Genomic DNA, 26,064 nt, shown 5'->3' with positions numbered 1-26,064 from the left:
GAACTGGCAAGTATCCAGTTGCAACCCTGCTTCATTAACCACGAGGCCTCCGCCACAGTACCGCTAGTCTGGCAAAATCAAGACAAAGTCCGTATTATACATACATGTTTATGTGTTATTTTTGGATAATGTTATATTGTTATTACAGACTTTCACACATTGTGCCCAGTGTTGTCATTTCGGGGGAGAACAAAAGATACCTTAGAGTCTATGTATTTCTTCTGTTTTTACATTAACGTTTAATCAGCAAAAAAAGAAATGTAAACACTTGTGCGCACATAATGAGCCTTCCTTTTCTGTTTTCATGTGTGTAGTAATTAGCGGTGCAGTTTTTTTTCTTTTTCTTCTACATAGTTACCATGCTGCTCAACGGCACAAATTCTTTGCGGTCTCTTTGGGGAAAACATAATAAATATAATATACAGCCATGTTACCAATATTTTAACCAGTGGCTGGTTGCTTTCCCACTGTTATGATAGGACTGTACTACTGTGAGTATTTTCTTTTTTGTTTTCCTTTAGTCTGAAACCACAGTGAATCAAGTCAATTAATTTAACAACTTCTTTACTTTTGATCTTGCAAGTGCTTTTTCCAGCCTGGTAGCTTGTTACATAATGCTCATTGAAACATTCATATGAAATTAAATTAAATTCTTGTTCCAAAGGCAATGTCTCTTCTCCTACTACACGTTGGTGTGTCATTTCTAAACTTCAATGAAAGGATTGGATGATGGTGTGATCCTATGAGCGGTTTTTAATGATATCACCAAAAACTAAAGAAATTTGAAGTTTAAGTTCCTTGCTATAATCACTGAAGTGAAAGTTTCCGTATTTGTTTTCATATATATTCTGTTACAATGTTGGATAAACACGTCAAAGGTGGCTAATATTTCAGTATTGAAAACTTCTATACCTCAAAAAGTCAGGCTTCAGGCTGCACTAAATGCTTAGGTTCAGGCAGTTCATTACTTTTATTTAAGTATTATAAAACAGAGGGAATATTCTTAATATGCTGATCTCACACAGGCAGCTTTGGTTACGAATACAAACTTCCAAATTCCCAATCAAAGGACAGGCACTCACAAGAAAGTTGGCTTTCAGGGTGAATTGCTGAAATAGCTTAGTTTCGGATAGTTGATGAACAAAAGGCTGCACTAAGGCCCAGTGTAAGATAAACAAGGATTAATTAGAACTGTGATGTCAAAGTATTCCAGTAGAGGCCAAGAGTGTGCATAATGGAGATTAGTGTACATGATAGTTTATAATTCTGTCAGATGGTTCAAAAGTGGACATTGTTTCAGCTTAGGTCAGGAACTGATGATATAATCCAATCTTGGCTCCTTTTTTTAAAATTTCTTTATTTTTATTTTTTCAATTCTCTCATCCACCATCAGAGCCATGAAAAGGAAATATTTTATATAAAGTTCTGAGCTCACCTAGAAAGGGCATTTAACTGACAATGACTTTGGCATCGCTTACAAATATGGTATGATTCCTAGAGAAACAGTTGGTAGCATTAGGCAATGACATGTGATTGTTTATATGCACATTTAGCACATACCCCATCGGAAGAAGAGGGTCTTCACTGACCAGACAAGCTAATGCTCATCTCACAATGTGTTGTGCTTGGGGTCAGGGGGGCTGAGAAAGTTCTCCAGGCTTTACTGGATAATCCCTTGATAAATAAACTGGGAGGAAAGACCACCACTGCTATCTGTAAGCTAATACTCCCCTAGAGAAGCGATGGCAATGGGCTTGGCTAGCTTGGAAGCGATTATCTTGCTGTTCTCTTTTTTTTCACTCTCTTACTTTAGGAAGATATTTAAGTAATGCACAGTTCTTCATAGAGTTGGAACAACATAGAACACATGAAAATAGATCCTATCTTAGACCTTTGTGAGATTTAAAAAAAACAAAATAAATCTATCCACTTTGGAAAGGGGTTACGTGCAACTGTGTTGATATGCAAAACTGTAAATCCACACCTGTAAAACATACTGTACACATGCAGTGTAGTTGTAAAAACACTAATCCACCCTCCCTGCAGCAGTAGAAATCAAATTTCATTGGGTAGCTCAAATGCACATAGAATACATGCCTTGTATTTCCCTAAAGTCTTCCACGTGGAGAAGATCCATCCCATCAATCTGCCCCCTCCATCAGTCTCTGTCCTCAGGCAATCATATAAGGAATGCTCTGTAAAATAGCTGAAATTGTGAAGGTATAACAAGGGCAAGCAGGTGGTCACACACACATACACACTCAAAACCAAAAACTCACGCTGGGCCCAAATGGGATTTCCATTCTCACGCCATCATCAGGTCATGAGATAATTGATTTATGGCCGTGTTTTAGCTCATGTCATTATTCAGCCTGTCATCTGATTGGCTTTCAGGATTATGTGGTTATCAGAGCCAATCTATAAGAGCATGTCTGTATTTCTCAAGAGTATCCTTAAGAGGATCCTGTTTATTTTTCCTGACAGTCACTTTGTGTTCAGTTTACACTGTATGTTTAGTTCGGCATAAAAATGATTTGTGTTAGTGTTATTGTTTTGAAATGTAAGTCTTTTTTTTGGGCCTCTTCAAAAAGTATAACATTTGAACCTCTTCTCTGTGGTTTGGTAATGCAAAAAAATGGGGTAATGCAAACAGAACTGAGAGTGACCCCCTCTTGATGTTCATATTTTACTCAGATGTTTACATTTTTGTCTGAAAGAATAGCGCAATGTTGAGAAACGCCGATGAGAAATGGCACTTTGAAAAGTTCACAATGACAGGATTACACCCTATCTTAATTTCTCACCACTGCAGAGTTGTGATAACCTGTAGCACTGCCCTCATTTGTCACGCGCTGAACTTTATTTAGCACATTTGGTCTCATGCGATTAAAGAAAAAAACTTTTGAGAGAGTTTCCTAATAGAAGTATTAATAAAAAATGTCCTGTTAATAAGTTTCAGCTCATTTATATATTGGCAGCATATGTATATATGTATATATGCAGTGTATTTTCTGAGGTCCTGAGCAGTCAGAAAGGCCCCTTTTGTCTCTTTTTTATCACTCACTTTGTGCTTATTATTTCTGTTATGGCGACTCCTTCATGGTATGTAGTGGTTTTTTCCCCTGTATTATTATTATTTTTACCCAGAATAGTTTTCTTCCTAGCCAGTCATAACAAGGTTACATTAACCTAACACAAAATTCAAATAATAAAAATGAGCATTAAACATCCAACTAATGCATCATAACTACATTATTTTCTTAAGCAAAACCTGTAACTTTTTTACAGACTATTCTGCTCCACCATTTGCTTACATGGCTGTTGCAAAGGCTTGCCAGCTTCCCCAGTTTCGCACACAGACACACACACTTCCATATGCACAGTAGACCTCCCAAACTCTACAGTCTGGACATGATGTCATAAGATTTTATGTTGTAATGAATCTCTGGAATTGGATTTATAGATTATTATTCCTTTATTCATTTCTGTATTTATTTTGCTAAATGAGAAAGAGGCACATTGTTTAATTCAGCAGGAGCTGTTGCATTGGCCAAGTAACTGTCGTGACATTTATAACAGTAGTAATTCCTAGAATTAACTGTGTTTTTGGTCAGAGCAATCAAATAATCTCATTTGTCAGGCTTTATTTTGAAATGTTCAAATCTGTGTTCTAATACATTTCTAAACACACTGTGAGTGTGTGCACACGAGATGAACAATGACTGTCCACAGAAGCATTGCAAACAGCATTTAGCTCAGAGTGCTGACAGGCTACATGGTCAAAACAGTTGCTATGGTCTATCTTTTCTCACCGCCGCAATGTAATGCATGTGTGTGTCGTGTTTGCATGCGTATGTGCGGCCATACTCTTGTGTGGTTGAGTCCGTCCACCACATGTGAGCGTGTTTTATGGGTCCAAAGGGAGTTAAGGTTAATGCAGTAAAACCACCTTCCGCGTGCCCAGCGTATGCCTTAAAAGAGGATTTGACACAAGAATGCAGTAAAAAAATAAAACTATGGATAAAGTAGAAGGTTTTTAGTGAAAAAGAAAAAAAAATCAGATACTTATTATGATGTCATTGTTGAGTCCTCTGCTACTGATGGGCCTATTGCATGGTTGGTATGTGAAAGCTTTCATTTAAACAGCACATGAGCTGACACATCTGCCTCACTGTGGAGGGAAAAGGATATTTTTAGTGCAACTGCGAGACACATTTTGTTACTGTTAACATATTTCAGCTGCTTCAAAACTAATCCAAACTCTTCCCAGCATGTGGACACACCCCTTCAAGCAAAAATTTAAACACACATGTTGCCAGGATGGATTTGTTTCTCTAAGATTCTAAAGTCTAAATCTTCTTTACTGTAAATTCAAGTTACCTTGTTTACCAAGAATGAGGTGGTCACTGACTCTCTTCTGCTGTTTCTTACTGTAAGGCTAAATATTACGTAGTCCTTTTTGGATGTCCTTACACGGTAGAGTGACTCATCTTTCTAGTCAAAGCAATATACGCACTGATCACTGTAAGGAATTGTTTAGTTCAGCTTGCACCAGCCATTACAGTCGGTCTCTCTGGCTAATTGAGGCTCACTTAATAATGCTGCCTAGAGGCTTTTAAGCCAATGAGATGTCATTGATTTTGTCTCTCGTTTTTGCGGCACACGCCCCTTTATTCATGACCCTGCTGTCTCCTCCTCTCTGCCGCTGGCTTTAATAGCCCGCTGGGAATACTTGCCAATGTTTCCAAGTGTGCACACATGCATTCACCTCCATGAAGTAGTGGAATAGTCTGCATTTACTGTCAGACCTCCTGGCAGTAACTCACTCATCAAACCGTTTCTTTCATCGCATCCCTCACTTCATGGCCACTCCTTTCCCATGCTCTCCATTACTCTGAACTTGGCTGTTCCATAGTTCTTTTCACCTTTCTTCCCTCTGTTATCATTCACTTTAATGTAGCTGTCCTTCATTTAAAGCGGTGATTGTATGAGTGCGATGAAAGGTATTACCTTAATTGCAAGTAAGTTCTCAGAGTTGTATACGTGTCAGTGGGTGGTTTCGAAGCTTCACTGCTGTTCCTCCCATAGTTTTATAAGATTTCTTTCTTAACAGGTGTTTGTTTGCTCTGTCCTCCCCACAGGTGGACAAGGTGTGTGACCTGTCTACAGGGGAACCCACACACATGTATCCTACTAGACCCGAGGTCAAAACCTCGACAGTGACCTTATCTTCTCCTTTTCCATCTTCCCCTTCCTCCCATCCTTCATTAGAGGAGTTGCAGGGGCAGTTAGGTCACTTAAAAAGGTAAGGCAAAGCTACAAACATTCAATCCTTTAGTTAGATTCCAAACTTTACTACTGGCTCTTCATTTTTTACAGTCAATGTTTTTTCTTGTTACTTAGCTACACTACTAGATGGAATGTAAACTCCACTTAAATAAAAAATGACTAGGCCTATATGACACGGCCTAAGGGGTCAGTGTCTATTCACAGCTGTCACTTTTTGCTTTCTTCAAATGGCTAGTTGGATACAATTCACAACCACACACTATAAATGTAGTGCCTGGTCCAGCTTTTTTGAAAGGGGTTTGCACAGTCTGTGCCCTCCACCTGGCCCAGTCAGAGGCAACCATCCTGTGCCCACAGAAGCTGGTAGTGAGGTGAAGTGTGGGTAAGATTAATGTTGACGGACCAACAATTTCCTGTTTACCCAGACGGCCATACCACCAACTCTGCACACTAGCCGGCCTCGATTACATAGCAGCACTCACAAAAACACACACGCAGACACCCTCTTGCAGTGTTGTCTACCATGAATCACTACAGTGATGCCAGCCTAGCTGACAGGTCTGGCCTGGCACTAGCACCACCATTCATGGCAACACAATCCAGCTCACTGCATGCTGCCAACACTGACCAGCGCACATGTGAGTGCTGACCACATCAGAGGCACGGCAGCACCAAGTGCAGTAAAGGGAGACTCGTGTACAGCTGAAAAATATGAAACATGATAGAGTAAAACAACATTTATATTTATTATATATTTAAATCTTTGCACATGTGCATATGTTTGCATGCATTTGTTTACTGACTTGACAAATTCATTCCATTTACTGTCTCAATTTTGATGTGGTGTGGGGAAAAATAGGTTTCGATTTATATGTGGTATACTCAGTGTCTGCATGTGCATGATTAATCACTCTCTTCCAGGGTCAAATGACTGTCTTTTCTCCCTCTTCCCCATGTGTCCTGTCATGTCACCCTTTTTTTCCCCTTTTTTTCTTTCCCTCAATCCCCATTTCACCTCCCTGCATCCTCCTTGCTTGCAACAATCTCACCGGGACTCCAACTCCCATCATTCCCAGTTCATTCCCTCCGAAACATTTCAAGAAAAATAAACAAAATCTGGGAATCCTCTCTAGGTAAGCATGAACCCAAGAGACACACTTTTTTCTTTTAGAAATGGAAGGTGGTACAGTATTGTGCTAGTATAGATTGTTCAGATACTGCTAACAGGTGATTAACTTTGTGTTTTGGGAGATGGGTGCATATTGCATGTCTTACAAACAGCGGTTTTATCAATGGACTCAACACATTACCCTATATGACCCCATGTGTTTTTAAGCCTCTTTCTCACGGGTGGCGGCAATGTGTGTCCGATCAAAATATCATGCCATTGTTTTGTTCATGATGACAGTGTCTATATTGATAGCATCTGTTAGCTGTTCTGGGAAGCTAAGAAATTACCACACAGCATCATTGAGAAAAATGTGCTGATGCAGTGAAGTGGTCACATTCAAAGCCATTCATTTCCTGCCACCATCAGTATCATCACATGGGTGCAGGTCATGCTTTCATGCTTGTTATTAGCAGTGTTGGGAAGGTTACTTTAAAATGTATTCCACTACAGATTACAGAATACATGCCCCAAAATGTATTTTGTATTCCGTTACGTTACTCAATGAGAGTAACGTATTCTGAATACTTTGGATTACTTATATTAATATATAATATATATTATATTAATATATAATATATATAATATATTATCATGCTTTTTTACAACTACATGAATGTACTATTACTGTGTGATTTATTACTATTACTGAAGGTTACTCGCCATAATACCAACTAGATTTTTAAATCTTAATATAAAATGAGTAACAGTAGGTTGACATTAGGTAAGGCTGCACTTTTTGCAGTCATCTCTTCTAGAAAACTATTCGGCGCGTATATAAAACAGGTCCGCGGCTCTGAACCGTAGTAAAGGGACCTCTGGCTAATACGTCGGTTCCGTGTCGGGCTCGTAGCCGAAAACTAGCTTTACTTTGTTGTCTGGGTCAACTTTGCTAGCGAGAGACAGAGAGAGGAGTTGAAAGGCTGCTCCAACGGAACTTATTGTTTCGGGGGAAAACACGAACACAGTGTACTGTCGAGTCTTAATACCTTACGTAGAGCTGGGCTCGTCAGGCACTCCTTTTGGCTGCAGTGGTTGTTATTATATTTACATGCTTCCAGCTCCCGTTTCTATGGAAGCCCGTTTCCGCCACTGAAAAAAAAAAAAAGGATCCATAACTCAAAATTTCGAGTTATTTTCTCGAAATTCCGAGTTATTTTCTCAAAATTCCGAGTTATTTTTCGAAATTTCGAGTTACTTTCTCGAAATTTCGACATATTAACTCAAAATTTTGAGAAAAGCAACTCGAAATTTCGAGTTAGCGCTGCCAATCAGTAATCTACGTGAATGACGTCATTTCCTTGTTACCCGGAAGCTGAAGCCCTCAGCTACAAATGCTACAGCTAAGCTACCGGTATTACATCCAGTCGTGAATGCACAGATTGCTGAGTGTTTTCAGCCTGGCTTCACAAATGATGAAATCCCTGTTATTAGCTGAATCACATGGTGTTACTATCAGCAAACGTACTCGCAAAAGCGCCAATTTGTTGGGATCCGTTTTTGAGTGCGCGGTCCTCTGCGCCATATGCTTCCGGGTAACAAGAAAGCGACCTCATTCACGTATATTTTTGATTGGCAGAGCTAACTCGAAATTTTGAGAAAAATAACTCGAAATTTCGAGTTATGGATACTAGCTGTTTTGTTTTTATTTAGTGGCGGAAACGGGCTTCCATACGTTTCTGCTCGTTGACAGCTCGTACTTTTCCACTCTCCTTTTTCTCCCTCCCTCGCGCTCACAGACACATAACGGGTATGGCAGTCCATTCTCCCTGCAGCATGGACTACACTGCCCGTGAGGCTACATTCTTTAGGGCGATGCCTGTAACACTCTGCCTATTGCCTTCATATTAAATCATTTTTAAAAATATTTCTTCACCATTATGAGACACGAGATTGAGACACAGGCATTTGAGCCTCTTAATGCGTGTTTTGTTTGGGTTTCCACCGGCATGGAACTACCAAAAATAGAGAGGGCATAGCCTAACATATGAAACAGGAAAAGACCGCCATGTAATCCCTTTACTTCAGCAAAGTAACTGTATTCTAAATACCACCTTTTTAAACGGTAACTGTAACGGAATACAGTTACTCATATTTGTATTTTAAGTACGTAACGGCGGTACATGTATTCCGTTACTCCCTAACACTGGTTATTAGTGTCATTGTACGGAAACACAGTGCCTCACCACCAGCCGCCCCGAAAATGTGACCACTAATGGCACAATTGCACGGTGCAATTCTCAATTTTAAACTTTCAATTTTAAGTGTACCGATTGTGAAGAGGAAGATATATGTCTGTATAAAAATTATACTTGTGGTTTTTTGCCCAGGGATTTTTTGATGACCCTACATCGCTATAAGTCCTTCTTTGGCATGTTACCAGAGCTTCTATGCGAAGTGGCGAATGATGAGTCCGCTTGCTGGAGCAGAGATGGAGTGGTGGAAAGGTAAGAGAAATGTGTTAGAGATAAGAGCTTTCTTTTTTGCAAAACGACATTGCAGTGTTGCATGGATGCAGGCTTGTTGGTGTTATTTCAAACAGAGATGTAATACCTTGCCTGAGATTTGACAGAAAGTGACCTCGGTGTTTAAGTTTGTGCGCTTGTGTGGAATAATGTTATGAGTCAGCGTGGCTGGCTCTCGCTAATCACTGTGGAAATAAGTCAGTCATTAAATCAGTCTCTGCACTGAATAAATGCAGGCAGCACAAATGGTTGCAAGGCGCTCCTTTCCTTTGTGCTGGAGTCATTTTATGAGTTGTTAACTATGCCTTTCTCTCTTTCCAATAGTTTAAGAGATATTTATTTTGTGCTGATTTATAGGTGTGGCCCTAAAACCCTTTTCCTGTTTATGGTTAAGTACTGTGTGTGGTTATGCATTACTCCATCAGCATAAGAAGAACAGACAAATGATGCAGATAACTGAGCCAATGCGAGTCTGTAAATGATTCCCCCTGCTGGATCTGATTCTTAAAAGCTGTGAAAGCTTGGTCCACAATTATGACAAGATTATGTGCTGCTTCTACTGTGGTGGCCTTAAACTGGCCCCCCTTGGCATTTCAACTTAGTGCTCTGTTATGGGAGTATTAGCTTTGACAGTGAAAAACAGAGGACCAAATGATGGCTTCCCCCATGAGTGCTTATCAGATCTTTTGGCCCAGATTGAGGTATGCATTATTTTCTACACGAGTACATGGGTTAACATCTTGTGCAGGAACAGATGACTCACATTCTAAGAAGAACCTTTTTATTATCCTCGTTGGATAGCAGTATTTTGATAAAACTCTTCATTGAAGTTAGCTGTACTTCCAAATCTTATTTGTTTTTATTTGGATCTCTTCTCTTCTTTTCTCTTCTCTTCTCTTCACTAAGAAGCCAAAGTGTGTGCCACATGCTTGTGATCAGATATACACGAGAAAGCAAAAACTGTGCACGCCATCCATAATTCAACTCCTATACAAGAGAGTCTAACTAATGTGGTTGTGATCCTTGTTTGTATTTACTGACAGTGTGTGCGTGTCATTTTACTACTACTGCTATGAAAACTATAGATTTTTCAGCAACGGTAATGGGTTATAATAGTTTGTTGTCACACACTCCCTGGTGGGTGCCAGGTCTTTCCTTATGGCGTCAAGTGTTCTTGGTTTGAATAAGAAAACAGTACCCTACTGAGACATTTGGCACAACTCATAAACTGTTCAGCTTGGCCAGTGGCTATTCAGCTAGCCTCTTTCACTGTATCTGACGCAGTTGGCATGTATTACAGTGAAAGGAGGGCAGGACAGGGCATGAAAAGGGTTGCCATTTTGGTGCCGTGGTGACCCCTGTGCCTTGGAGTGCCCCTGATGAGGGAAGCATGGTGTAGTGATCACGGCGAGGGAAGCCTTGGCAGCATAAAGATCCATTGTGAAGTCAGTGGAGAGGGGCACAGCCCTGCTGTGGGGACCCCCAAAGCCCGGAGGGTGAACAAAGACCCTCCTATGAAGCTGCATGGGAAAGGCTTGGACATCACTGCCATTACTTACTGCCACTACTGACCATGCCTGGGAAAGTTGTATGAAAATGGCAATGAAGTAGAGAGAAATGAAGACAGTGAGAAACAAAGAAGAGAAACGATTTGTTTTAAAAATACAAGAAGATGAAAAAAAATATGATCCTTTATGGACATGTGCTGTTGTGTTTGTCCACATGATAGTCTTCTTTCCTGTATGGTGGACACAAAGCCACTCGGGGCTCAGCGGGTTTTCCCAGTGGACAGGACACAGATGCAGACACTCTCACATGTCAGTCCATGGGATCCATATGCTAGTCAACTGCAGGGGAGTCATTCATTCAGACACAATCATAATGTGCTCAGGCAACGAGACACACATCTAAATGTGGAAACTCACACACACATACAGACACACTTGTAAGCTATAATACTTCAAAGTACATAAAAGGCATTTGGGATTGAAATTCCCTTCCTCTCTTTATTCAGCAACTGATAACAGAGTGGCAAGCGGGGGGGCAAGCAGTTGTACTTAACAACTAAAACTGTGTTTTGGCAAATGTTCAAAATCTCAGAATATTTACACCGACACAGGTGCGAATACTTTGCTTCAACTTTTCCGGAAAAATAAGCTCAATCAAAATGATCACAGTTTTCTTTTTTTATTTACTATTTTTTTAGGTTAGCCACTCACTCGATAGCTATGGTGGTGTTATTACAAAGTGAAATAACTCACTTTAATTACATCAATTACCATTCCTGTTTTTCTCACCATTGAGGTATGCTTAGAGATACTGTGTGCATGTTTTCACATGATGCTTTATTAATTTTCTTCACTTATCTAATTGTAGTTGGGGGTTTTACTATATTTGACACATAAACTGGATATATTTTAAAACAAAAGGGAATCATTTGCTCTGTGAGTATGCTTCTACAAATATTTTAAGAAGTTAACCTGACACAAATCTTAGCCACCTAGTGTTGAACTCTTCCAAGCGATTTTTGGTCTGTCTGTTATTTATTATGGCAACCCCTGCCGAACAGCGTGGCTTCTTTAATCTGAAGGAGGCTGAAAGGCACACATGTCTGAAAAAAACAGCTCCAGCTGGTAATTAGACTGTTTCAGAAAAGAGATGGAGATACTTGCATACAATACTTCTGTGAGAAAAACAAACTGTTTCATACTAGCTGTCCCTTCATGGATCCTAGCGTCCTCATGTTAAGGAGCATGCTACCATGCTACACATGTTACCATGGCATCTAAACATGCTAAACGTGTTAGCATGACAGCAATGCTAACACGATCCCTTATCCAACTTAGGGTTGCAGGGGTGCTGAAGCCTATTCCAGTTGTCATATGGTAAGAAGTGGGGTACTTCCTGGAAAGTTCCCAGTCTATCACAAGTCTAACACAGAGAAACAATAATTCAGACTTAGCTGCTCCCTTTAGGGGTCGCCACAGCAAATCATCTGTCTCACAACTCAAGGATAAGAGTTCACATCTATAGTTAGCTAACCTAACAGGCATGTCTTTGGACTCTGGAGAGAACCCACGCAGGTACAGCAAAAACATCCAAATACCACACGGAAAAAACGCCAGTCACCAGCGGGTACAAATCTTCAACTCTCTTCCTGTGAGGCAACAGTGCTAACCATCACACAACCACGTTCCCTGCAGTCAGAAATCATTGTGTTTATTGCATAGCCCACTCTCTCTGCATTGGCCCTTATGAGGAGCAATAATCATTGCAACAGCAACAGTAAATCCCTCAAACCCCCATTGGGTTTTTTTTTTAAATGCAATATTCATGTATACCTAACTTATTCATATTTATACTATAAGTGCATCCTCATTGCTATGGAATTCTGCAGAGAGAGGTGTAGGTGCTTTTAAGTGTATTATTCTAGTTATTATAAAAGTTTTTTAAGAATAGATAATTCTATCACCTATAATATATGACCCAATACAAACGATTCCACTGTATTGGGAGTAGCTCAAGAGATGGTCCACGTACAATACAGCAGTGTGAGTCTTTCTGAATGCCTTGCATTTTTATAAGGTTATGACAATCCATTTGTTTATCATTTTGACATCTGGAATCCATTCTGTTATTGCAGAGAGTAACAGAGAGAGCGCTGCGCTGGGCAAAACGTTCACCCCTTATACTCTCACTCGTTTTTCTTCACGCCTTCTAGTCCCATCCAGTTATAGTCTTCTCTGTGTCTGTCTCTCGGGTTAGGGGAGTTCAGTTCCAAAAAATGCGAGCGAATTGGATAATGAAAGAGGGAACTATAAATTAATGACTATATGCAGAGGGAAGACATTCCCCCATTTGTGTGCAGTCTGTGTGCTTCACATATGTGCCTCAAGACCTGTGTTCTGGTGACAAGCAGAACGAGAGAAGTTCGTTGTATTTAAAATGTAAAGTTGCAATAATATGATAAAGCAGACATGGTGGAATTGTGAGAGTCATGATTTGTTTGCAGAGAAAAAGTGGAGCATTTTGGAAATTGCCTACATATGTTTACATTTTCTGCCTCTACACCTACCCTTTAACCCTTTGCCATTGTCTGCAACAGCTTCCCTTTTTACTACCACAATTCCCCTATTCTACTTCCTAAGCTCTTATTCAGCAGCCCCTTCCTTTCCCATAACCCTGGTCTACTTCCTGGGACCTTAGTATGACCCACGCTGCATTGCTTTGACTCTTTTCTCTTTGGGCCTGCGTCTTTGTGGTGTGGGTGTGTATATGTGTGCGCACTCGAGAGAAAGAGAAAACAACAGTGATCATATTTCAGTATTTGTGAGGTATTTATACTCTCTGAAGAAATGCTTGGATTCGGAGTTTGGATTCATGGATTTTCTAAAAATGGGGACAAGTTTAGATGTCAGCAGATGTAATTCTGTTGGCATATACAGCTATTCAGTCTTATTCTGATTGTTTTTATAGAGGAGATGCAACTTCTCCCTTAGAGTCAGTCAGTGCACTCGGTTGAGCTAATATAATTAAATTTCCACAATAGATTGGCATGTTTTACTGGAGCAATTCCTACTGGGCGAGGTAGACACTGTGCACTCACTAACCTCAGTGCTTGCCCACTGGCAAGGCAGCAAACTCACAGCAGAAGAGAAAGGATGAGAAGGAGAGGATATATGTGGTGGGGAGAGGGTTAAGGAAGTATGAAAGAGAAAACAGTGGATGGAATGGCAGATGAACTCATGGATAGTTGAGGGGGAAAAGGAAGATATAGGTCAGTGGCAGCAGGAAGCAGCGGCTTAAGGAGAACCCTCTGTCTTTGTGGCTTAATTCACTCTATGAGCCTGTTTGAAGTTTGCACTGTTTCTCTGGTTGGCAGCCAATAGTGGTCAGTGTGTCACTGTCTTCTGTGTGTGTTTGAGAGTACTGTGCATTCAAGAAATTCTGTTCAGTTTGACATTTAAGTGTAAAGAACTAGTGAAGAAAGGACAAAGAAAGCTTAAATCTCCATGATGTCAACACCGCTGCAATATGCAGTTAAATGGACCAAAAGGGATGCATTTGAAACAAAGTTTTATTGTATGGTATCGGACTTTACAGTTACTCAGTGAAGCTCTTATTTACATTCACTCACTTAGCATACACTCCATGATTATCATGTTACAGTGTCACAACTCTGTGCATATCTATTGTTAAAGAACTTATAATAAGAATTCACTTACTTTTTGCTGTAATATAATAAAATCCAAGGTCACAGCATGTGTCACAGTTATATTTATAGAGTTTTACCACACCAAACAGTTGTTTTGCCATTCAGTGCTACACATGTGCGACATGTTGTTATGAAAGGGACATACTGCAGAGAAAACAAAGACAAAACTTTATCTCAAGTAATACAGCCCACAGTAAGAGACAGTTATATCAGAACTACACACTCATATTCTTATGTTCAATGTAAAGTTTGCACTAATCAGACTTATAGAAAATCTACTCCAGACAGACATATCATATCGATGTGGCCACATGATGATGGTGGCTATATGGATTTCACAATTTTTGTTGTCTGCTGACAGCACACGTACAGTACTGTAGAAAAGTCTTGAGCCAACTTTCATTCTTTCCTCATATTTTTCTTCCAAGGAGCCAGGCGTTCTTGTAATTTTTTAACGAGATCTTGAGCAATAGTTCTTCATTCTTTCTGAAGTGTTTTTTCTTTCTTTTCTGTCTTTTTATTTTTTTACCCGTGCATTTTCAGATGAATGCTTTTTTCTTCATTTATTAATCCACTTAACACTGACCTATAAATTATTCAAGCATAAAAGAGGCAAATAACTCAAGGAGTGCAATATTGTTGTGTCTGCACATAACAGGCAACTTAACGAAGAATCAATTTTAAATTCGAAATAATTTATCTGTATTTCAGGTTCGAGACCACACCTCATACAGTACTCTTCCAGTTCTCTGCCTATATATGACCCCCCCTGCACACATCATTCATATTTCTCTGGTTAAATCAGCAATAAATGCCAAAGACAACGCAGTGTGACAGGCATGAAATAGTCATTTTACACCAAGAAGGTGAGGAGCTAGAGTATCTGAAAGTTGTGTCTTTAAGAAATAGGCTAAAAATCCAACAAAGACCTATAGTCAGGGGTGCACATAAGTGGTCCGCAGGTGCGCATTCGCTGTCAAAATAAAAGACGCGCACCAGATAAGAAGTTGCAACGCGCGTTTGTGTACATATGAAAGGCACTGTTTTTGTCCGCTAGAGTGGGATTTTCACGGCATATTCTGCACCACATCTCTGTGCGTTCATTATTTGTTTGAAGCCAGCTCACCTCCCACAACCACTTTTCCGAGAATACGCTTCTTTTGCAGTTCGGACTCCTTCTGACATTTCTTTGGAGGTGGAGGAACACCAAAGTAATTGCTTAAAGGAGCTTGCTTCTTCGACATCTTTAAGAGTTCTAAACAAATGTCTGTCCTCCTCCAGAAAATGTTATGTACGCAAACGCGCGTTGCAACTTCTTATCTGGTGCGCGTCTTTTATTTTGACAGCGAATGCGCACCTGTGGACCACTTATGTGCACCCCTGCCTATAGTAGTAGTAGTTGAGCCTACTATTCACTGAACCCTCATTAGAATTGGTCTCAGTGGAAGGGTGGTTGACAAAATGCCATTCATAAAGCAGGAAAAATAAGGAGAAAAGGATCTGAGCTGAAATTCACTGGCAACAGTGAATTGGAGTGATGAATCAAAGTGACCAATTTTTAGTTTAAATTGTTGTCAATATGGACAGAAGAGGTCAGAAGAGATGTACAACAATGAGTGTCTACAACTTTATGTAAAACAAGATGGAGGTTCTGTCATGATTTGGGGATACTTTTCACAGAAAAGTACTGTCAGATTTTGATCCACCATCAGTACCATCTGGAAAGCATCAGAGTGGCAGCAACTACATTTTTCACCATACAGATGATCTCAAAGGCACCACTAATGAAGTAAAGGCATGCATGGTTAGAGTGGAACTCCATCAGTCATGGATTAACCTCTCCAGAGCCAGGACCTCAACTTTATTGAAGCAGTGTGATATCTATAATGATAGAGGTCAGAACAAAAGGCAGCCAACATCCTTCAAGTAGCCTGGAGAACAACGCCTGAAGGCTACTTCAAGAAATATCAAGGAAGCTTACCTAAGAACGTTCTGGCTGTGTAGAAGAATACAATTGGTCATACCAAATACTGACTTTCAAGCTCATTTGCAATAACAAGCTCTGTTATCGCCTTGTATTGTGTATTTTATTTTATATTTGCACGTTTCAATAAATCACTGCACCTATTTGAAGACATGAGGGGTAGCTTAAGTACTGTAATACATCCAACACAAGACTGCATCACACAGTGTGATCAAATTTGACTTTCAGAGCTAAGCACCTCTGTCATAACTATTTTTAGAAACACTTTTATCATTTTTCCCAACAGATTCATCAGACCTTGCACATAAAATACAGACCTGACCTAGGCAAGACATTTATATATATACATATGTATATATATATATATATATATATATATATATATATATATATATATATATATATATATACACACACACACACACACATATATCTTCCTACTGTATGAGGTAATGTTTACCTGTAGGCCTAAATTTAGGGCATACAGTGAGTATTGGCAACATTCCCTGTAGAGTTTTTGTGTAAATGTGAGTACAAGTTTCAGTTTCCAGTGAGTGTTTTTTACTATCAAAGTGAGAATGTGAGCAAGACGTCTGCTTTGAGTCTAGTTACAAGTTTAAGAGTTATGCCAAGCTTTTATTGAAGCCCACTGCAAAGGTATATGAATTTAAAATGAAAAAGAATGACCGGCACGGGAGGAGAGAAGGAAAGCTAACAAAACCAGCTCTGTACAAACAACAAAAGTACAGTCCACTACTGTGGAGGCTGGTATGTGTGCCTGTGATCTGTGTTCAGTGTGTGTATGTGGTAACCTGAAACCACAGGGAAAACGTTCCTAGAATTCCTGGTGGGTTTGGTGTCATGGCTCGCTCACTGGAACCCCCTGAGTGGTGCTGGGAATGCGGCCTCTCCACGGAAGAGCAACAGCATAAAGGGAAAGTCCCGCCCTATTTTCATACATTCATATACACTTGCTGCCATGTAAATGCATGCATGCACACACACCAATTAAGGAATATATACATGAAATAAAGGTAAAGGAGAACACTTCTGAAAACAAATTCATGAACTATATATTCAAAATATATTTGACTAGTTTCTGTGTCTTGACCTAATCATCTATCCTTTGCTCTGTGACTGTATTTGAAAGTAGAAAAAGTTGCATTTCCTGCGAAAATGCAGTGTGAATGCCTTGAAGTGGAATCTGAAAACAGCAGAAGAAGGGGAACTGTCTGCTGAAAACACTGTGGAGAAGCTGAACTCTTTGCTGAAAACTGCTTTACTTGAAAGGGCACACTGAACAGTGTCAATAAAGCACAGTGCGTGCAAGCGGAAAAGAATTGTGCCAACAGCCACAGGTAGGATTCAAACCTGCACCACCGGGTTTCACAGCGGCTGCTCATCTCACTGAGCCAAACTAGTTCTTGTCCCAACGAGAGATATGGTGAGAGAAAAAACATGCAGGGTGCCGAAGAAGCTGAATTGTGCTTAAAAGAGGTGAAGAAACAGAACTGTATGCTAAAAACAGGTGAAAAGCTGAAATTGTGCTGAAAAGAAGAGAAAAAGCTGAAATTTTGATGAAAGAACAGAAGAGGCTGAATTTTTTTAGGCTACTCATCTCACTGAGCCAAACTGGATCTCAAGTAACCGAAAAAAAGGTGAAAAAACTGAAAATTCTGTTGAAAAGATGTGTACTTTTTGAATTTTTTTCTGAAAAGAGATGAAGAAACAAAAAAATTGGGCTGAAAAGAGGTGAAGAAAAAGAAATTTGTGCAGAATAGAGTTGAAGAGGCTGAAATTTGTGCTGAAAAGAGGTGAAAATGCTGAATGTTCAGCAAAAAAGAGATAAGTAACCTGAAATTTGTGCGGAAAAGAGGTGAAAAAGCTGAAAATTGTGCTGAAAAGAGCAGAAGAGGCTGAAAATTGTGCTGAAAAGAGGTGAAAAAGCTGAAAATTGTGCTGAAAAGAGGTGAAAAAGCTGAAAATTGTACTGAAAAGAGGTGCATCAGCAGAATTTTTTGCTGAAAAGAGGTTAAGAAGCGGAACTTTGTGCTGAAAAACAGGTGAATTAGCAGAATTTCTGCTAAAAAAAAAAAAAGAGGTAAAGAAGCTGAAGTTTGTGCTGAAATTAGCTGAAGAATCTGGAATTTGTGCTGAAAAGAGGTGAAAACACTGAATATTTTGTTGAAAAGTGGTGAAGAAGCTGACATTTGCGTTGAAAAAAGTTGAAAAGATTGAACTTTTAACTGAAAAAAATGTTGCCATAAGAGGGACTCGAACCCGGCCCTCCTGCTCTGGGAACGGCTGCTCATCTCACTGAGCTAAAACATGGCTCAGCCCAGCAGGCAAAACTGGTGATCACACTGATAATGTGGTCCCATCCAGCAAAATGGGCCAAAAAATGGCATAAAAAGCTTAATATCTCAAAAAGTATAAAAGTTATGAGCACCAAAGGATATAGCAGGAATTAGCAGAAGGAGCCGAACAGTTTGAATGGTGAAAATCAGCTGAAAACTGAGGGAGTACTTAACCAGCAAAGGTCTGAGCAACTAGAATAATAAGGTAGAAGAATAAAGGATAAAGAGAAACAGGAACTCAGGCATTCACACAATTATGATTTTGGATCCAAGTGATAAACGCAAACTGGATCTGTTTCATAATATAACTGCCAGATTTGATCAGTGATAGAAGGTGTTGACTTGGCTGCTTCACGAATGGCCCCCTGCTGAGGAGAATCAACAGCGCTCAGTTTAACAGGGCTTTTTCTTCTGTTAGCCAGAAACAAAAGATTAACACAATCAACCCTTTGGCCATAACTGTTAAATAATAATAGTAGCTTGTAATTCAGGTACTAGGGCAAACGGCATACAATCATAGACTTACAATGTATTTAAGCAAGTGAACCTCAATACAACACTTAATTGATGGGTGTGCTGTGCCTAGGTGAGCTAACAGAGTGCAGTAGGCATCAGATAAGAGTCCAGTAGCTGATTGTATGTGGGGGAGGGACACACAGAGCTCATTTATTAATACCAGTAACATGTGAAATTATGTGGTTTGACCAATTTCCCTAATGATATGATAGCAAAAATTAAAAAAGGGTAATTTCCTTGATATTTTTAGCTCACAGTTGGCCTGCAGTTGTTGGGACTGTTGCCACACATCAGGAGTTTTGGGTTAAACCTGCTGGCTGGGGCATTCTGTGTGGAGTTAGCATGTCCTCGCTGTGCTTCTATTGGTTCTCTCTACAGGGAGTGCAGAATTATTAGGCAAATGAGTATTTTGTCCACATCATCCTCTTCATGCATGTTGTCTTACTCCAAGCTGTATAGGCTCGAAAGCCTACTACCAATTAAGCATATTAGGTGATGTGCATCTCTGTAATGAGAAGGGGTGTGGTCTAATGACATCAACACCCTATATCAGGTGTGCATAATTATTAGGCAACGTCCTTTCCTTTGGCAAAATGGGTCAAAAGAAGGATTTGACAGGCTTAGAAAAGTCAAAAATAGTGAGATATCTTGCAGAGGGATGCAGCAGTCTCAAAATTGCAAAGCTTCTGAAGCGTGATCATCGAACAATCAAGCGTTTCATTCAAAATAGTCAACAGGGTCGCAAGAAGCGTGTGGAAAAACCAAGGCGCAAAATAACTGCCCATGAACTGAGAAAAGTCAAGCGTGCAGCTGCCAAGATGCTACTTGCCACCAGTTTGGCCATATTTCAGAGATGCAACATCACTGGAGTGCCCAAAAGCACAAGGTGTGCAATACTCAGAGACATGGCCAAGGTAAGAAAGGCTGAAAGACGACCACCACTGAACAAGACACACAAGCTGAAACATCAAGACTGGGCCAAGAAATATCTCAAGACTGATTTTTCTAAGGTTTTATGGACTGATGAAAAGAGAGTGAGTCTTGATGGGCCAGATGGATGGGCCCGTGGCTGGATTGGTAAAGGGCAGAGAGCTCCAGTCCGACTCAGACGCCAGCAAGGTGGAGGTGGAGTACTGGTTTGGGCTGGTATCATCAAAGATGAGCTTGTGGGGCTTTTCGGGTTGAGGATGGAGTCAAGCTCAACTCCCAGTCCTACTGCCAGTTTCTGGAAGACACCTTCTTCAAGCAGTGGTACAGGAAGAAGTCTGCATCCTTCAAGAAAAACATGATTTTCATGCAGGACAATGCTCCATCACACGCGTCCAAGTACTCCACAGCGTGGCTGGCAAGAAAGGGTATAAAAGAAGAAAAACTAATGACATGGCCACCTTGTTCACCTGATCTGAACCCCATTGAGAACCTGTGGTCCATCATCAAATGAGAGATTTACAAGGAGGGAAAACAGTACACCTCTCTGAACAGTGTCTGGGAGGCTGTGGTTGCTGCTGCACGCAATGTTGATGGTGAACAGATCAAAACACTGACAGAATCCATGGATGGCAGGCTTTTGAGTGTCCTTGCAAAGAAAGGTGGCTATATTGGTCGCTGATTTGTCTTTGTTTTGTTTTTGAATGTCAGAAATGTATATTTCTGAATGTGGAGATGTTATATTGGTTTCACTGGTAAAAATAAATAATTGAAATGGGTATATATTTGTTTTTTGTTAAGTTGCCTAATAATTATGCACAGTAATAGTCACCTGCACACACAGATATCCCCCTAAAATAGCTAAAACTAAAAACAAACTAAAAACTACTTCCAAAAACATTCAGCTTTGATATTAATGAGTTTTTTGGGTTCATTAGGAACATGGTTGTTGTTCAATAATAAAATTATTCCTCAAAAATACAACTTGCCTAATAATTCTGCACTCCCTGTAGGTACTCAGGCTTCGTATCAGTGTGAAAACATGCTTGTTAGGTTAACTGGTGTTTCCAAATCAGCAGTAGGTATGAATGTGAGTGTGATTTGTTGTCTGTCTTTGCGTGTTAGCCCTGCGATAGACTGTTGACCTGTCCAGGGTGTGCCCTGCCTCTTGCCCAGTAACAGCTCATATATCCTCCAGCTCCCCGTGGCGTTCAGCTTCATCAGTGGTGATGGTGCAGTTGTGCTTCCCTTTAGGTTTTAAAGTGGGGCTAATTTCAGGTTAGGATCTGGCTCAAGGACCTTGAGTCAAGGTACTATCACACGCTGCAACAAAGAGAGAGACAGCACAAGTTTGTAACAGTAGAAAAAGTAGCTTACTTCACCAAAGACACAAGTAACTTAGCATAGAGAGAGTGGAACAAAACAGAACACATGCAGACAAGCCTGGTTGAGAGGAATCTCCCCTGAGAGTGCCAGAGTCAGACTGCAGAAGGATTGAGGTTTTAAAGGCCAATGCAGTGCAGTGCCTCTAGTCACTTCCTGTAAGCTGGAGCACAGCACATAGAACCTTAAAGCCTGAGTGCCTTAGGATTTTCACAGTGCTACTTACTTACTTCATGAAGATTAGAAATGTGCTTTGGCCCAGATAATTAAGTGATTTGCAACACATGCAGCAGTGCTTTTAAATATCTCCTGTAATGAACTATAAGTCAGTATGCAATAACATCTATTTGCATATCTGTGTAAAATCAAGATTTTGACATTACTAAAGTCCCAAAAGACCACCAGCTTGACGAATGATAATGAAATCACAGACACCTAAGAAGATTAATTCCTTATTAAAGCTATTCACATATGACAAACATGATAGCTATGGCTGGGAATTCTGCCAAGAAAGCCATTTTGTCAATGTGTTTGTCAGTGCTACCATCTGCGTGACTTCATTTGGATAACACCTCCCTGAACTTTGCCCTTCTTCTCTTTGCCTGCAGTACAGTCACTCTGTTTTACTTCTTGACTTTTACAAGAGTTTGCACAACATTGTGATATATATATATGTTATTCTGGTGTCAGTAAGCTGCACTTAGAGCTGACTCCTTCTATTGGTCAATCGCTATTGATATATGAGTGCTTGTGGGTTATCGATCTGTATATTGATTGCATATAGACACAGTGAATGTACTTTGTGGCCGTCTGTGCATGCTCTGAGTGGGTGTGCATAGGTTCATGACAGACGATGGGTTTGACTCCCATGTGCCCTTTGCGGCAGCAGAGAATCTGAACCACGACCTCCTCCGTCAGCACTCCCACAAATCCCCTCTACTCTGTACGTGGGTATGTCTGCATATGAAGATGTGTTTTTTTTAATGCCTTGAACATTACCACTTAATGCCCTTTACATATACAGGGAATATGGAGGCCTACAGTACAGTATGTGACATTATCCCTTCCTCTTTTTTTTGTCCCTGTGTCTCATATATTTTGGTCACTGAACCTTTATGTGAACACAAAGCCAGCTTTTACATACATATGAAAAATATAAAATGTGGATTGTGCAGATTCAGCTTATGAGTGGTGGACCCCATGACTGGGTTTTAGTTTACCCTGGAGCTGTCAACCTTAAGCATTAGATCACGCCATTCTGACCCGGATTAGACAGACAGACAGACAAACAGGTGGTCGAACCACCCCAGAGGATCATGGTCCACTCCACCCGTCTGTCCTCTGTGGCATAGTTTACCCTCCTGGCTCTGCTCCTGCCTGCCCTTGTCTGCCTTCCAAACACCAACTGCCCCACCAGCTTCCCCCCAGACCTCTGGCCTCAGTTATCCATGCTCTCCTCGGCATGTAGGCATGTGACTGGAAGGAGGGGTTACATTCATCAAATTAGGTCTGGCAACAGTTTCTTTTTTCACACATTCACTCTGCTTTCTTTCTTTCTTTCTTTCTTTCTTTCTTTCTTTGTTTCTGTATTATATTATGTGCATTTTCGCCTGAGTTGGATCCCACTCATGTTTTCAGCTCTCTGTCACTTCCTCTTTTGTTCATCCTTCATCCCATTGTTGCTAATGCACATACATGATATTCTTGAACTGTGACTAGTGACTTATCTACGCGACCATGTGAAATGTGTATTGGGCAATGCTACCACCTACTGGTAAATGTGTATAGAATAGAATAGAATAGCTCTTTATTGTCATTGTTACAAAAACAATGAAAGGCAGTTTGGCATTTCTCCATGTGTGTTGAAGTACACAATAGCGTAAGTATTTACACGATAACACAGACAAGTTTACATTTACATGAGAAAGATATGTACAAGTTATACATACACCTGCATACATACAGATACATCCATACATACATATATGGGGGGGGGGGGGTGCTGTTGCAACTATAATAAATAGTGTTATAATAACTACAGTTTAAAGAGGTAGGAATGTTGGTTGCATTAAAGTATACATAGAAATATGGATTATAAATAAGGTGTAATGGCCATGAGTGTTGGCAGTGCAGTTATCCTCCAATCAGGGTGGAGGTAGGGTATGTCTACCAGCCTGTGGGTAAAAACTTCTGTTGAGTCTGTTTGTCTTCGTCCTGATGGACCTGTAGCATTTACCAGAGGGAAGTGGGGAAAAAAGTGAGTGTCCAGGGTGCGAGGGGTCTTTGATGATGATGTTGGCTTTCTGCTGAAGTCTGCCAGTATAAATGTCTCTGAGGGGGGTTAGTGAAGTGCCAATTGCCCACTCTGCTGCCCTCACCACCTGCTGCAATTTCCTCTTGTCCTCCGCGGTGCAGCAGTTGAACCAGAGTGAGCAGCAGTAAGTCAGAAGACTCTCGATGGTGGAGCGGTAGAAGTTTACTAGCAGTCTCTGGGGTAACTGGGCCTGACGTAGTTTCCTGAGAAAGTACAGCATTAGTTGTGCTTTCCCTACCTGGTGGGAAATGTTTGTATTAGGCATTTGTACTATAAGTCACTTGGCTTATGCTTCTCGTAATAGGTTCTATTGATTCAGAACTTCACATAGAGTGAAAGCTGAATTTGAATACAAGCAGAAAAAATACAGTCAAGAATAGTTAATTATATTCATCTCGAGACTTTTGGGCTTATGTCTTAAAGAGTTAATTTTTAACTGCATTAGATCGATATCTATATCCTTCATTAAACTTTAAGATATTAGTGATTACGGTACTGTGAAAAAGTCTTGAACCACCTTCTTAATATTTTGTTTCCAAGGAGCCAGACTTTCCTGTAATTTCTTTAAAATGGTCTTGGGCAGTGGTTCTCTAGTTTTTTGGGAGATTTGTCAGCATTGGCTCCTTTTTTACTAATTTTTTGTCCAGTCCCGACCAATTGTTTGTTTTGTTCGATAAACCACTTAACAGTGACATATGAGTCATTCAAACACACACACAAAAAACTCAAACTGATGAACCAGTGTTATGTCAACACATAACAGGCAACTTAGCCAAGAAACATTTTAGACTGCATCATTGTTACAAGCAGCCTGTCACAAAAACACATAAATTATGTCCATAAAAAAACAAAATAGGGAAACTTGAGGACAAAAGAATAAGTGACAAGCCTAAAAAATCTGCATTAGATGACCAGTATCTGAAGGTTATGTCAGATGTTATGAGTTATGGGAGATGCATCCTGCCCATCAGTTGATTGACCTACTCTCTGCCAAACCTTCATTAGTGTTGTCAGTGCCAAGAAACCATTTGTAAAGAAGGAAAACAGGGAGAAAAGGCATGAATATGCCAAATCACACAAGAAATCGACTAAAAATCAGTGACAACAGGTCTGATGGAGTGATGAATCCAAATGTGAAACCTAAATCATCATCAGTCTGTACAGAGGAGGTTAGGAGAGAGGTATGACCGTTAGTGTCTGTAGCTGGCTGTAAAACACAGCACTGCCACGATTTGGGGCTGTGGTCTTGGGGATCTTAATTTTAATTGTGAAAAATATGCTAAAATTTGATACACCATGGAATACATCCTGGAAAACATCTGATTGGCAACAGGTTCATTTTTAAGCATGAAAATGATGCCGAGCACACTGCAGTGAAAACATGCCTGGATAGACAAACACACAATGGAGCATCAGTCATGGATTGGCCTCCCCAGAGCCACGACCTCAACGCTACTGAAGCATCTTGACATAGAACAGAACAAACGGCAGTCAAAAACCAACGAAGAGCTTTGGGTGTTCTTCATGAAACCTGGAGAACTATTCCTTAAGGCTACTTAAAGAAATGACAAGAAAGCTTGCCCAAGAAAGTTCAAACTGTGTTGAAGAATAAAGGTCATACCAAATATTGACTTTCAATACTCTGTTTTTGTCTTGTAAACCACTGCACCTGTTTCCCATCTTCCTAACAAAATTCAAAGCAATGACTGTAATTCAGGACTTTTACACAGTATTGTAATTCTATTGCTTTGAAAACAGTTTGTATTTGTAGTTTGTAAGAAATACAAAGAAAAGTGTATGTGACTTTTCAAATGTGCAAAAAATAGTTTTCTCTGTCAGCATATGATGCTTGCCTGCTTGTGATTTTCGTGTGTGGGCATCCTGGACATGGCATTCGTGTTCCTCCAATCTAATGGGGCTGCATAATGTTTTCCCAGAAGTCTGTGTGGTCTATTGAGTCAGCCTACAGTATGTCTGTTGGTACATCGAGGCAGGCGACACACTGAGGTGGAGAACAGTTACACCCAGTGACAGACACACTCAGGCCTGGGAATGTCCTCAAAGCAAACCACGGGCCAATTATAGCTGTAATCTATATAATTGCCACCAGAGGCTATTAAAGCTTTAAACTCCATAGCTGTACTGTATGTTTCCATTTGTCTGTCTCTAAAACTAGAGACAGACTTTGACAAATGGCCACCGTTTATTTTGTAATTTGTTTAACTTTCATGTAACCAAGAAATGACATAAATTTGTAGTTGTTGAATGAGAACATAGTGGCCCTTCCACTTAGAGGAAAATAAAAACGTCAATTTAAATTTCGTTGCTTTAATGTTAATTATTTGGTTTAGTACAGTGGAAAATAAATAATAACAAAATCGCATTTTGCAGGTTTCTTTTTTTTTGTCATAGAAATTGCATTTATTTTTTAAACAATTGAACTTAA

General features: G+C 40.1%; 1 protein-coding gene across 2 annotated transcripts in view; it reads left to right on the top strand.

Moving 5' to 3' along the window:
- The window catches only part of gpc5c (glypican 5c), a 114,023-nt gene that overhangs the window by 32,989 nt on the left and 54,970 nt on the right, over positions 1-26,064 (top strand). Inside the window, exons 4-6 of one of the 2 annotated variants that reach the window (XM_084911645.1) lie at positions 5,142-5,305; positions 6,366-6,422; positions 8,788-8,904. In XM_084911645.1, coding sequence (XP_084767771.1) covers positions 5,142-5,305; positions 6,366-6,422; positions 8,788-8,904 — 338 coding nt within the window. The remainder of the gene's footprint in view (positions 1-5,141; positions 5,306-6,365; positions 6,423-8,787; positions 8,905-26,064) is intronic. The other variant, XM_084911646.1, reaches the window with a different exon arrangement.

This window comes from Perissodus microlepis, chromosome 18 (genome assembly GCF_051167445.1).
Source record: "Perissodus microlepis isolate ML-2025 ecotype Zambia chromosome 18, ASM5116744v1, whole genome shotgun sequence".
Lineage (NCBI taxonomy): Eukaryota > Metazoa > Chordata > Actinopteri > Cichliformes > Cichlidae > Perissodus > Perissodus microlepis.
The sequence above is the reverse complement of the archived record's forward strand: the minus strand, read 5'-3'. Positions and strand labels throughout refer to the sequence as shown.